We start from the raw sequence: 14233 nt of genomic DNA on the forward strand, positions 1-14233 counted from the left end.
AGTTACGACTGTCTATTTTAGATTTGGAAATGGTCGGTACCTTACAGTCTACTATACAATGACAAAGTGTCCCGAAAACGCCGTCGTATTCAGTAACTAACTTTAACGCTTATTTACAGAATTGTTTTTGCAAACAACGTGCACTTTTGATTTACATTTGGCACCTGCCAGTATACCTGTGTGTTTAACCATTACCTAAAAAATTTAGTTGAAAGCAATATGTCATAACAGCACGACCGCCAGCTTAGAAATGCTTCACGCACAAGTTAAACTTTTAATGGTATCATTTGGTACAAGTAAACAAATGAAACTTTTTGAAAAAAAAGTGAAAACGAACAGTCAAAAAATCAAAAATAATGCAACAGTAACAAAGTTCTCAACTCTTCACAAAATGTGGTCAAACTTGATAAAAAAAAAGTATACAACCTAGTTCTTAACGACAACTGTTCTCATGATTAAGAATTTAGCAATAAACTTACAATCGTTGCTATAAAGTCAACTTTGAACAGCAAAATAGAGGTATTTCCAGAAACACAAAGGCACACCGATATTGGAACTTTTGTATACAGTAGAACAAAAAGCAGGGAACTGGAAGCAGAACATATATGAAGCACAACCTTTGACAATTCTCTGAATACACTTGGTACCGCAAAATAATAATCATAATTCATAATCCAACAAATATCATATTTTAGCTATTGAGGCAACATACTTTTAAAAAAATGGGCGAAATTTTTGATAACACACGCAAATGCACAATAATAAAGTATAAACTCCGAAATTTATTCTAAGTGTGATACCACGAGACTGAGAGGTATGCCCTGTAAAATCAGTGTCGTAAGCAAAACAAAATCCCAACAGAAACCAACAATGAAAATATCAAAAGTTGCAATGCAAACAAATGTCAGACAAATTATGGCTTCTGACAAAATATTATATTCTTATTTTAATAATTTCCCATTAGCACCAAGCTAAAATGCCAGTGTTGCTACATTATATGCAGAGGCAACTATGTAGAGAATTTTATACAAGATCGAGGTAGGCTATTTCATCTTCCACAACTTTGCGGCTTATTTTGTATCATATTTAACCACCTTGTCCTTGTAAAAACTCATAAAATGAGTGTAGCCTGTGCAAAAATCTCTATAACACAGGTGAATGAGATATAATAGGCCAGTGAAAACAAAGAAACGAAATATTTCACATTGCACTAAATGTTTTTCAAGAAGTTTGAATCAAAACTTAAAAAACAATTATTTATGAATTTTTATAAAATAAAATCGAACCTTGAAAAAACCTGGTACCAATAGTACCTCTAGCCTAGTACCAATCATGTATCATATTTAAAAACTTGCATGCAGCGCTAATGACAAGAAATGTCAATTTAATCTTTAAAAAGCTAAAAATGCATTTCAATAGCATCTAGAAATTAGATTGTCCACTTCGTACATAGGAGAGAATGGTGTAAATCATGATAAAACCAAAGTGCCACAAGATTAAACACAGCCTGGATGATTTCAAAGATTATTGCTGAAACCATGAAGAGCAGAACCAGAGCAAGAATTGAAAGAGAGTTGGCAAAAATGATTGTCCACAAACGAACACTTTATCTAGAACTTTGTAGATAAAAATGACCACAAAACAAAATAATTCAAAGAGCTCTATAGGTGATGAAAAGTGGACCGATATCGCATCATTTCCTAACACCATGACGCACAGCATGACAAACCCAGTCCACTTTGGTTGTCCATTGTTTATTTTGAGCAGCTGCTAAACAAGTGCGGAAGTATTGCAGTGCTTCATCCCTATTCTTTTCAACAGCGAGCGAAGTGCGAACAAATTCAATGTCATCAAAACTAGAAAGCTCGGGAAGACCAGCTCCAAGCATCATGGAAAGTAAGTTGATGATCACACTGGCTCGCTTTCGAATCGACATATAAGCATTGCAGCAGAGATTTTCAAAATCCTTATACTCAGGAGATTTTGATGGATCAACATTGGCGCCATGACAAATAACCCTTATAAAATCCCCAGGAAGAACAAACGGCACTCGGTTGCGACATATGCCGTACTTTTTCTTCTTATGATTCAGGAAGTGGCCAAAATCAATGTGAAACATCTGACCATTCTTCTTAATCATAATGTTGTCGTTGTGTCGGTCGGCTACACCTAGAATGAGAGTGGCGACACAGTAGCCAGCACAAGAACGAGTGAAATTATCCACAGCTTTCTGATACTGCTTCTCACCTAAATTGTTATCTTTCAGCCACTGGTGCAGCGTACCGGATTTGAGCTGCAATGAACCAACAACACCACCCTTCTTCTGAATATTCATGATTGTCTCTGCATTTTGAACAATCTCAATCATTCCTATGTTGTGCCCCATTGAAATGCAGATGTAAGGATTAATACGCAGGTCAAGGTCGTCATCTTGCCATATCTCATCCATCACTCTTAAAATCTGCAAAGTCAGCATATCCTGACGAAGATCATCTCCATTTTTGAAGAGGATTCCGTGACTTGCGTTAAAGTGATCGGCAAGAGGATCGTCACTGTGCCAGTGTAAGATGATTGGACGTTTCGCTGACGACTTCACTTCGCAAAGATCTTTGCAAAGGGTTCCGAGCTTGTGAGCGGGATTGAGAGGACTTGTATTGTCTGTTAACAGTTCATGGTAATCTGGTTTAGTCAAATGATCACGTAGAGTTTTCTGTGAAACATTATCGTCCTTCTGGAAAATGGTGTTCACGTTAACTAGTTTTTCAACTATTTCAGTTTGCCTGACAAGCTGATCTAGGTAGAGGCCACATGTGCGACAGTAAGCCTCTAAAATGAGACCGAATCTCAATGCAACTTGATTGTCATGCATTTCGGATTTCAAGTGCCAAAATAAGTAATGTCCGATTCGTTGATTAGTGATCGCCCTTGAGAGTAGGAACCTTGCTAAAGCACTATCAAGATACGTTTCAAACCTTAAGGCGGTCACAAGTTGCAGCAAATACTTCAGCAGGTCATCATCAGTTAAACCTCTCTCAAGGCAAGTGGTTGCAAATTTTCGAACTGTGGGATCCGGATATTTACTATCTAGTAATTCCAAAGCAACTTCGGGGTTAGGAAATTTCCATTTTTTCAACATAGCATACACTTGCTGCACACATTCACGATGTTCCCATTCCACAGACTGTAATAATTTTGGCAGAGATTCAGGAATACGGATGCAAAAGTCCTTCATCTCCCACAGCATTCGTTTTTCGTTTTCAGTCAATTCTGACAATGGATCTCTGTCCACTATCGATAAGATAAGCTGTGACATGGTTTCAAATTTAATAGCTTCATTAACATGCGGCATAGTAAAATTACCGACCATTATGAAACCACTTGTGTCCACATAATCACCTGCTTCCTGATAGTTAGCAGGTTCGCACATGTACTGCACAGTGGAACCGAAAACATCAAATTCAAGTTCTAAGGAAGGCATTTCCTTGCGAGGATTTGATCCACTGATCCCAATTGGGTTTAAAAATCCATCCATATGGCATGGTGGGTGCCACAGTCGAACAGTCTGTTTGCCTTGTAATAAGTAGCCTCGGTAGTCAAACAGTGGTAGATTGGCCCATGCCAGCGGCCAGTGTTCATCCTTTCTTCGTCTTAGGCCACAAACAGACAAGCAAATTTTTGCTCCACGTGGTAGATCGCTAATAGATATATCATACTCTAGCCATTGCTCCCATTTTGGAGCTTCAGTGCAGTCAAGTTCCACAGTTTTCTGGGGAGGGCACAGTGGTTTCGTACCATGGTAGATGTTAGAAAATACGTAAAGATTTTCACCAACGTTGAGGTAACTTCCGGAGTTGACACGTACACGAAAGAGTTTTGTGACCGATGAAGATGGCAAAGCCTGCGACACTTTCGCAGTGTTATCAGGTTTATACTTGCTTATTTTCGGTTGTGGGTATTCTTCATGCTTTGAAACTGTTTTAAGCACACTACTGATGCTTTCTAGCATGAGGTTGGGAGGCTCATCGCGATTGACACATTGCCGAATATATTTATACTGACAAATAGGATAACCCCCAACCAAATACTCTTGTACGCCGCATATTTTAAGCACGTATTGTTCATACATTTCTGCATTTGTAAGTTTCTCTTGCCTTGTGATAGACAGTGATTTTTTCTTCAGGACTTCTGAGATAACTGTCAATGGAACAGCATCATATGATACGAGAACGGAAGCGTTAGTTTGTGGAGAATTCTTCTGAACAATCCACACACGAATCACAATTGTGTTCCTACTCAGAAGATTTTCAGCTGTGTGCAGCGGCAACTTGGCTGAAGATTCAAGTTTTGGCGGATAAAATTGGGAAATTATTGAGTGAGCATTCTTGGCGGAATTCCTCTTGTCAACCACTTTCTTGCACAAAGAGCTAATATTTCTTCTAAAATCATCAACCTCATTACTTTTCGCTCTGTCAAACTCATCAACTGACATTCCAATAGCTTGTGTTATGCTCTGCTTAAGGATTTTTTCTTCACGGTTTCCTTTGGCTTCTACCAGCTTCATCACCGGTTGAAACAAATGTATGTCACACAGCCGTCTTTGCTCATCGTAAAATTCTTCGCGTTCAGCATCTTTGGTGACCCCGACAAAGACATATGCCGCTTGTTCAAGGAGCATTGCATAAAGGGGCAATTCTTGTGCCATAGCCCAAACTTTCCCTTTAAGATCCAGCAATTCACACTCGCGAGTCGTTTCAATGGATAGAAATATCCCGGTTGGAAGCATGACATCAACCGTAACCTTACTCGGCATCAAGGGAAACCCCCAAAGCTCACCAGACGCAGAGGAATGGCTGCTAGAAGGGGACATGGTTAGGGATAGGGCGGCCAGCACTACCTTATTTGGTGATTACCTTTACAAAAAATTACATATATTTATTAATTAACACACAGTTAAAGGCAACATGTCAGTAACAGCATTTTTCATTCATCCTATTTGAGTATTCATAGCATCATCAGGCTGTTGGTAAAATTCTACAGTTTGTGACACTAACACTAGATCTGATTTGAGTATGTTGCTTATGGGTTACCAAAGTATGCAAATACAAAAATTATGCACAAAAACATTTTTGATACCAAACAATTCTTGACAACAAGAGTTTCTAGACTTATTTTTAATTTCTTAACTCTTAGAATTATCTTTGCAAAAAATACACAAAAAACTGAATGGACCGAAGAGCTGAAATAATTAGCACTGCTTTGCGTAGATTAAAATAACTAAGCAAAATAGTGCTCAACCTGATCTTTTTCTTAAACCCAAAGAGCCCCGATGTTTAAACAAAGAGTTTATAAGTTTGGGTAGATAATGTACAAGAAAACATGCTACGCTGCTGATTTAAACCAAAATAAAACAAGTTATACTCAACGTACAACAACAAAATTTTAACCGTCACATGCAGAATATTATCCTGCATAACATAGTTTTAAACAGCGATGTTTAGCCAAAATTTATTCTGAAAAACTTTTTTTTAAACATCACCAGAATATGTCAGGTAAAGAAGTTGTTTTAGTCATGCAGTGGTTAAAGATACAGTCTCTGATGCTTAGCGTACACAAAAACGAGATGTATATGCCGGGAAGTTGAAAAAAGGACTTTCTAACTTGTTTCTATCGAAAGATATTACAGTTTTTGCACTGGATATCAAAATTTTGTTTTAGGCTGGAAAATCAGGTTTTGCTAAGATCTTAGCTTACTGGCTTATGCAAAACGTAGGATGAGATGATACAAACTATGCAGGAACTGACGATGACGTTCCGTCAGAACACACTAAAAATCTGAAAGTATTGAAACTGAAAGCAGTGTTTTCCAACTATAGGTCTATTTCCTTCGTTTCAGGGTTTTAGTGAGATCCGTTTTGTTGCAGTCTGACAACCTGATTGATGTCGCCTCTGCCATCTGTAAGTGATTTCTATTGGCATTGTGCAGGCACATTTTTGAAAGTTCTGTTCTCAATTTTTGCTCTTTAAGCCTTTTTGCAAAAGATCCGTAAAATGTTGCAAACGTATGAAAAGGAAAGACATTAATGACTAACCATACATCAATACAGTTAACCGCGACCTACATTCTGAGTTTGCCTAGGCATTTTTCATACAAATAAATAACAATGATCATAACAATTGATTTTTGCATAGAAATCTTATTGGTCTTTTGATTGTTATTGAAAGTATTTAACTTAAATGAACGTTGTCTGAATTTTTGCTTTTCTACTCAGTAAAATTCGCCTAAGAAACCCCGTTTGTAACTACTGTAGCATATTTATACGTAAAAATTTCATCTCAACCTGATTCTTAATTGAATGACGCTGCTTTTAATGCGTTGTAATAAGCGACTAAGAGCGTCATGTCATAGGCCTATTGGAATTTACTAATACAGATTTTGCTAACGTAAAGAAAATTTTCTGCTACGTTCCTAAACATAGAATAAGTGACAGTTTAGCTTGTGCAATATTATGCTGTTGCATCAAGAAATTTTTTTGTTTACTGAGCATTTCACCGTGAAAGACCGTGCAACTTTTATTACGTTACCTATCGTATTGTTAATTACTTTTCGTCATAGAAAAAGAACGATGCATTAACACAAAACCGACAAACACAAAAAGTAAGTAACTTTTACCGGTACAATATTACTATAATGATTTTGGTTATTCACGCCATGGTGTGATTTATAATTCAGTTTCTAGAAACATTATGTAACCGCTCTTCAAAAGTAAACAAACCCAAAGAACAAGACTCAAACTAGTATTGTAAGATTAATGAAAAACATTTAAACACAGTTTGTTTTCTACAACATATAACAAGTGAGAATCCATTTTAAACTTGAGATGTTGATTTTAACGGTGACGTCATTCGGTGATTTCCCAAGTCTTTTTTCATGAAAATTCGTTAATCGAAATAGGCCTATAACGATTTGTCTGCTCTGTCAAATTTGTTGAAATTTTTTTGCGCCTAGCTTTTTATTTTTCAAAGTTTTTATGCTTGCAGTACCTGCTTGAATGGGTGTTGTATTACATCTAAAACAACTTAGCAGAAGATGCTTAATTCAGTAGCTTCTGCAGGTCTGGCTTTTAGGTCTGTCCCGTCTTTGAAATATTGCTTATGATAAAAAAGCCACGTCAGTATTTAGAGTGACTGTGTAAACTTTAAAGATTACAAAGCTTCTGTGCCTACGGGCCAGTAAAATATACCTTGAAGCTTTAAAATTTTAAATTTTTACCTAATTCAGTAATTTAAACACTAAACATTAAAAAGTTGTAAGACAAAAAATTGAGAGAGCTGGGCCCTACAGGTCTAACAGGATTGCTATTTCAAAAGGCCAAATAGCTTAAGACTGTTAGCCCGTTTGGAAAGTACGGCAGTTTTCAACGAGAAATCGTGTGTGCAGTGAAGCCTCAATTCTGTATTTTTATTAAATTGATGTTCAAACCACCAGATTTTCTTTGTTTATTATAAATCGGCATAAAGACAAAAAAATTTTGTGTGCGCGAAAATCAATCTCCTGCAGCTGCCTTACTTTCCACTATGCACTGTCAGGATGTTTGTATAATATGCTGGAACTGTAAGTTGGTATCGGTATGAAAACCCAGACGGAATTTGTGGCAGCTTTTAATGAAAAATCATGCTTGCAAAGAAAAAAGAAATTTTTGTATTCAGAGGAGTCCTAATTTAGGTTGAGGCAATTCTTTAACCAATAATGGCATGGTTCCATGGTGAAAAGTGTGGCTCCTGCATGCATGAGATTCACTGATTCACCAACATTATTGCCAAATATTTTGGCATCACGCCAATTTATAATAAATAATCCATAAAAATTGGTGATTCTATTTATAATAAACACACAAAGAATTGAGGCTTTGGCGTACGCCGTGATGCCAAAATTAGCCTGTTTGCACACGTGATTTCTCACTGAAAACTATCATAATACCATGCTCTTCAGACAGGCTGAGAGTGGGAGTACTTGCAAACGAAGTCTGACCATTTATGACGATTGCTACTGGACTTTTTTCTCTCGAATCACCTTTCATCATAACTAGGTGCAATGTGAAGCGAAAATTTTACGTATTACACAAGTTCAATTAGACAGGTTATGAAACTGCTATAAAAAGATAACTATAGAAGATGAGATAATGTTTTTAACTGTTAAACTCAGAGTAAAATAGATTTGTTCTTCAACCTTCAAACATTTTCCTAAAATACCAAAAAAATCCGCAGGTTCTCTTGTTGAAAATCTGGTCACTTATTTCAATACGGCAACTGTGTAAAATGCCTCTGCTGTGTTTATTTGTTTTAATTTAGCGTTCCAGTGACCAACCTTGCCCTGGTTATTTACTAAAATTAACATGTTTGTGAAAAGGTTTTCCATGCAAGTGCCATGCTTTCCTCCATGGTGGTAGTATTGACAGTATATTTTAACTGTAGACACTAAACGTTACACACAATTGCTAGGTCAGTGCTAGTTACAGTGGCTTAGCGAAATATAACCTGATAATTATTGCTAATTAAACTAGTGAAGCCTATTTATAATCTACAGATGTAAGCTAGCACCTGGCTTTAATGTTTTTGCATGGTTTGCAATGGTACCTTGTGCATTAAAATAAATCTGGCTGTGAAGTGAAGATGCCAGGTGATTGTTTGAGATGTCAACTAATTCTATCTGGCTGAATGCCAATTACTTTTCCCTACTTTCCTTTTTGACCCTTTCCGTCGCAAGTTTTCAGAACGCAACCGTTTACGATGTTGAAAATACAATATTTGTTGATGAGTTTTGGGGAAATTATTATGGAAACAAATACCGACACTTTTCTGAAGCATGGAGACTACAAAGCAAGGAAGACGCCAGGAATATGTTTTATTTTGCATATGATAGCTACATGAAATACGCCTTCCCCCAAGATGAGCTGAACCCAATTGCTTGTACGGGGAGAGGACCAGATATTTCTAACCCGTAAGTTTAATTTTTCATGATCGCTATTTTCCAGTTAAAAACTGTTATTAAATTTGTATGTATATAGATTTTTATAGTCTGTTATAAATACCATTACTTTAAATACTTTTTTCTTCAAAATCAATCTCACATGCCATATCAATTCCTAAATTTATCGTAGATTTCACAGGTACTAAACTCAGACTAATTATATATATATAACCTAAACAATGTGTAATTCTTGTGTTTACAGCTCTAATCTAAATATTAATGATGTTTTGGGAAACTTTTCACTTGCGCTAGTTGATTCTTTGGATACGTTGGCTGTAAGTGGTTGTTTGGTTTACATCATACTATTGTTTCTTACTTACTAGACTCTTCTAATCGTTTTGAGACGTGTTGCATCTTTATCGAACATCAGTTAAACAGAATGCACCAATTAGTTCACAAGGTGTTTTTTGTAGCTATTTCACTGTTATAAAGTGCATAAGTTGTAATTAAACCCCATGCTGATGGAATTCATGTTTCAAATCACAGATTATGGGAAATTCTTCTGAGTTCAAGAAAGCTGTCCAAACTGTTGTCGAAAGTGTGTCCTTTGATTTAAATTCAACCGTCCAAGTCTTCGAAGCCAACATAAGGTTTGTTGTATTTATTGACAACTTCTGAACAAAAACCTGAACATTTAAAACAGTTGCCTATGTCATTGCTCACTGGTAATCAAAGGCACCATTGTATGTTCTGTTGTTATCATTTTCTCGGATGATGATGAGTTTGAATCTTGAACAGAGTTCTAGGATCCCTTCTTTCTGCTCACCTCATCATCACTGATCCTAAGCAGCCATTTGGTGACATGAGACCGGACGGATACAATGATGAGTTATTGTCAATGGCTCATGATCTTGCCGTCCGCTTGCTGCCAGCGTTTGAAAAAACAAAGAACGGAATTCCTTTTCCCAGGGTACATATCGTTCAGTGTACACCACCCTTGATAACTTATTATATAATAAATGCTTATAAAGTTGTACAGTTCTACTTCCGCTACTGTTTGTGATTGTTTTGTGACATGTTACAAGCCGGTATACCGTACGTGAAATGTTCAGTTTTATGTACGCAGGTGAATTTAAAATTTGGAGTCCCAAATGACACCATCACACAAACCGCTACCGCTGGTGCCGGCTCCCTCTTGTTGGAGTTTGGAACGTTGAGCCGCTTAATCGGCGACCCGACATTTGAGAACGCTGCCCGACGTGCTGTTGACGAACTGTGGTCGAGGAGAGATGCTAAGACTGGTTTAGTCGGTAAATATGCAATGGTTTACTTTACCACAAGAACTTTGACTTGGTGATGTTTATAGTCTGGTCTTTCGACAGGGGTTGCCATTGACGTAAACACTGGTAAATGGATGGGAAGACAAAGTGGACTTGGAGCCGGAGCTGATTCCTTTTTTGAATATCTTTTAAAGGTAATTTTCATTTTCAATCGTTAATTATAATTAATGTTGCATAATTATGCTAATAACTGTTTCATTAATATGCGTTTTATTGCTTCTAAATTCCACTAACACCATCAAGACATCAAACTAACGTATAAATGTCAAAAATAACATATATTATTGACTTTTAAATGTGGTTTATTTGTGATCATCATCTCATTTCATGTTCTCAGACCAAAACCGTTACTTTACAGGCGTATATTTTGTTTGGTGAGGAGCGTGACCTACACATGTTCACTGAAGCGATACAAAGCATAAAAGACCACCTACGTCGAGGGTTAGATGACATTTTTCATTTATAAACTTCTAAATATTGCTAGATCTGAATCCAGGATGACTTAATTTATTTTATTTCTTATTTCCATGTAGGAGATGCATTTACATGTTTTTTTATTTGGCCTTGTGTAATAGCAATTTTCCAATAAAATAACAAAAATTACTTTGTGAAAGTAGAATTTTGCCAAGACCTTGTTAACCAGGAAATGTTTTCAGACGAAAGCATTGTAATGAAGGGCAGGGAGATCCCCCAATATATGTAAACGTCGACATTCTGAGTGGCAGCATGGTCAATACCTGGATTGATTCCTTGCAGGCTTTTTTACCCGGTCTACTGGTGAGGAAATTCAATCCACTAAATTTATATATAACAGTGGAATCTCGTTAACTTTAAGCATTGCGTTTATTGCATTAGATAGAGTATAATGACTCATGAGTATCACTATATCATAAGCACTTTGTGACATCTGTTGAATTACTTTGAGGTGTTGAATATTTTACGTAGATAAGCTTTCACTTGATCCGTTATAATTCAATGTGAACATCTGGCAACAGGGTTATTTTAAGAGTTTATGAAATGTTGCCGGGCTAATTTGTTGTATATGATTTCTGTGAAGGTTCTCAGCGGTGACATCGAGGAAGCAATATGTTGCCATGCTCTCTATTACGCCATCTGGAGGAGATACGACGCTCTCCCTGAAAGGTTTAACTGGCAACTGAAGGCTCCAGATGTCAGGTTTTACCCACTTCGCCCCGAGTTGATGGAGAGCACCTACCTTCTTTACAGGGTAACAACTTCTCCCCATCACCCCACGATTCTTTAACTCAGGAAAATAGAAAAAATAATTTTGCTTTTTACTTACCACCACATTAGAACCCCACTAAATGGACCATCTACTGAACCGTTGTTAAAATTTTGTGGTACTTCTGAACCTGGTACCCGGAGTTTGACTATAGTGTGTCGCTACAACATGTGTATTGTGTAGACTGTAATACCTGATTGCTTTAATATGTTGGTGGAGTAAGGTTGTCTGTTATGCCAGGCCACAAAGAACCCATTTTATCTGCATGTCGGACGCGAGATACTGGATTCGTTGGAGCAATATACTCGAACTGATTGTGGTTACGCTTCTCTGCATAACGTCCTTGATAAGTCACAGGAAGATCGTATGGAGTCGTTTTTCCTGAGCGAAACCTGCAAATACCTCTATCTTGTACGTATATGGGTTAGAATCTTGCTGGATAATACTATATTTGGACTTCACAAGAATATTATATTCAGTCAGTATAATTTCTACACAATCTTATCTCTTGATGCAATTTTTATGGCATTTTTGCCTGTGAAGTAATGTGGTAGTTTCTAGCGTTGCGCTGTTTTTAATATTGTGTACATTCCTTTGGGTCTGTGTGTGATATTTATCACTCAGCTGTATCCTTCATTTCAGCTGTTTGACTTTGAAAATCCTCTGCACAACGCGGCTTCTATGCAAACTATCTTCACCACGGAGGGCCACCTACTGCCTGCCCGCATCGAAAAAACATGGGAGAAATATCTCGACTACTGTCATAATTCACATAATGACGTCACAAACAGAACATTCACCGACAATGTATTGTATACTTGTATGACGATGTGACTTTTGAAGTTTTTTTCGAGTTTTGAATTTACTTGTATTTTGCAGATGCAGTGCGACAAAATAGCACCAGAGCGTACATTTTCCCTTCCATTGCGGCCAGATTACTTCAGTCAACTCAAGAAAATGGTCGGGCATGTCACGTGACAATCAACCGGGACAGACGAGCACTGCCGCCGTAATCTGCACCACTATGAGTATGGAGCTAGGCTTGTAGTTAATTTGTGGTAGAGTTGTTAGATAAAGCTGTTTGATTTTGTCCTCGGAGTATTCATCCGGTTCATATCAGTTTTTCCTAGAATTGCCCTCTTCCCCATATTCAACATAGTTTCTCCCTAAGTATTTAATTCTCTGTTTCGGTACAGAACCATTTTTCGGCCGGGTGACCTGAGTTCTCCAAAGGTGACCATCACTGCCAAAGAAAAAACCTCTCTAGTTCGATTTTTGGAAAGTTTGGATCCGAATTTGCTAACGGCCTGGATCTTTCTATCCTTCCTGTCCCTCGCTCATTTCTTTATATTCTTATTTAAATATATACGCTCTTTGTTGTTGTAGACTTATTAATTGGTACGTGGTGCGTTTATGACGTCAGAATATCGTCTGTCCCGGTTGTCGCAAGATTGCTTTGTAGCAAGTGCCTTTACATGCATTATTATTTTATCAATGTAGGTGTGTTTCCATTTTCTTTCTTTAGTTTTTAAAGCAAGCCTTTAAACATAATGCTTTTGTAAAAACACTTTAAAAAGATAGCGTTTTTTATTTTACTTTGTCTATGTGTGCAATACGTCATCAAGAACAAATTGATGCAAGTTCATGTACGACTTTGTCAAGTTCCTAGTGTTCGTTATTTCAATCAAGTATTAGCCGGTAGCTGGAGACAAAGAGCTTGGTTATCAGTGCATCATGTCTTTCTTTCGAGCATATTTGCAAGATTTTTCGTGTCTTCCCGTCTTTCGTCTTGATTTATTTTGCGCCAATAATCATTTGAGCAGAAGTAAATGGTCTTATTTTTTTGAAATTATTTTTATGCACTTTCTAAGCACAACAACGTCGAATGTTATGTCATGTGTTAGAAATGTTGGGTGTTTGGGAAGGTTTGCAATAAATAGTTTCGCAAATCCTTGCATGTTCGCTATTTATCTTGCAGTGTAAGGTGCTCCGTGTTCATCGGTCTTGTGACGCGAGACATAACAGAACCAACTCTTTTAAAACAACAAATTTTAGAATTATTCAAGCTAATTTCTGTAGGTGGTCAATTTGATAAACCGTAGCATTACATCAGGTTTGTGCTTTGTGGGACAAAATACCCGACCCTTAAGATTAACCGTTCAAACGCTCAATTAGAACAAACAACTGCCAAAAAAGGACAACAGAAAGGGGCCTGGTTTATGTTACGCATTTGTTAGCGCACTACGAGTTGCCTTTTCAACAAAGAATTTCATTCTAAACTAAGTACATTGTCGTCTGTCAACGACCCATTGGTGGGGGTCTTAAAAAAGTTTTTGTTTATTTGCAGAAAAAGGCCTTGCGTGATAAAGCTAATTCGCGGAACAATGCACCACAATGGTCCCATTATGGCCTTTTGTGATGTAAGAATGCTCTTCAACACAGGGTGCTTTCCCTTTGAAATTTTGCAGAAAATTTCAGTTATAAGTAAGGCTGTGGCGCATGGCCAACCTCTCTCACCTAAAGCGACGGGAAATTTAGCCTATAATGCGATTATAGAGAGAAAAGAATCAAATCTGTTATCAAAAGCGATTGACATAATTAATCTACGAGGCCCGTGCGCCTTGAAACATCGGCGCGAAACACCACAAAAATAGTTGCCAGACATAAGACTGTAATTTAGAG

The 14233-nt window shown here is 37.3% G+C and overlaps 2 protein-coding genes across 2 annotated transcripts; one reads left to right on the forward strand and one right to left on the reverse strand.

Annotated features, from left to right (window-relative positions):
- Positions 1–244: 244 nt before the first annotated feature.
- LOC143449460 (phosphatidylinositol 4,5-bisphosphate 3-kinase catalytic subunit alpha isoform-like) lies at positions 245–6121 on the reverse strand. Its single transcript, XM_076949674.1, has one exon. The coding sequence runs from the start codon at positions 4865–4867 to the stop codon at positions 1694–1696; it is 3174 nt and encodes a 1057-aa protein (XP_076805789.1). The 5' UTR covers positions 4868–6121; the 3' UTR covers positions 245–1693.
- Positions 6122–8576: 2455 nt separating this feature from the next.
- On the forward strand, positions 8577–13502 carry LOC143450252 (ER degradation-enhancing alpha-mannosidase-like protein 1). Its single transcript, XM_076950713.1, has 13 exons — positions 8577–8998; positions 9231–9303; positions 9515–9618; positions 9767–9938; positions 10095–10278; positions 10351–10442; positions 10667–10749; positions 10965–11085; positions 11366–11536; positions 11792–11962; positions 12194–12358; positions 12431–12579; positions 12748–13502. Exons 1-12 carry the CDS (start codon positions 8691–8693, stop codon positions 12527–12529), a joined length of 1743 nt encoding a protein of 580 aa, XP_076806828.1. The 5' UTR covers positions 8577–8690; the 3' UTR covers positions 12530–12579; positions 12748–13502.
- The last annotated feature ends 731 nt before the right edge of the window (positions 13503–14233 follow it).

This window comes from Clavelina lepadiformis, chromosome 3 (assembly GCF_947623445.1).
Source record: "Clavelina lepadiformis chromosome 3, kaClaLepa1.1, whole genome shotgun sequence".
Classification (NCBI taxonomy): Eukaryota; Metazoa; Chordata; class Ascidiacea; order Aplousobranchia; family Clavelinidae; genus Clavelina; species Clavelina lepadiformis.

What these genes read in the sequence shown, in the direction of transcription:
- LOC143450252 (XM_076950713.1), top strand. Translation starts at nt 8,691, where the DNA reads ATGTCAACTAATTCTATCTGGCTGAATGCCAATTACTTTTCCCTACTT. An exon ending in ACGGAATTCCTTTTCCCAGG is followed by an intron (nt 9,939 to 10,094) that starts GTACATATCGTT and finishes TTATGTACGCAG; the next exon opens with GTGAATTTAAAATTTGGAGT. An exon ending in ACAGAACATTCACCGACAAT is followed by an intron (nt 12,359 to 12,430) that starts GTATTGTATACT and finishes TGTATTTTGCAG; the next exon opens with ATGCAGTGCGACAAAATAGC.
- LOC143449460 (XM_076949674.1), bottom strand. Translation starts at nt 4,867, where the DNA reads ATGTCCCCTTCTAGCAGCCATTCCTCTGCGTCTGGTGAGCTTTGGGGG.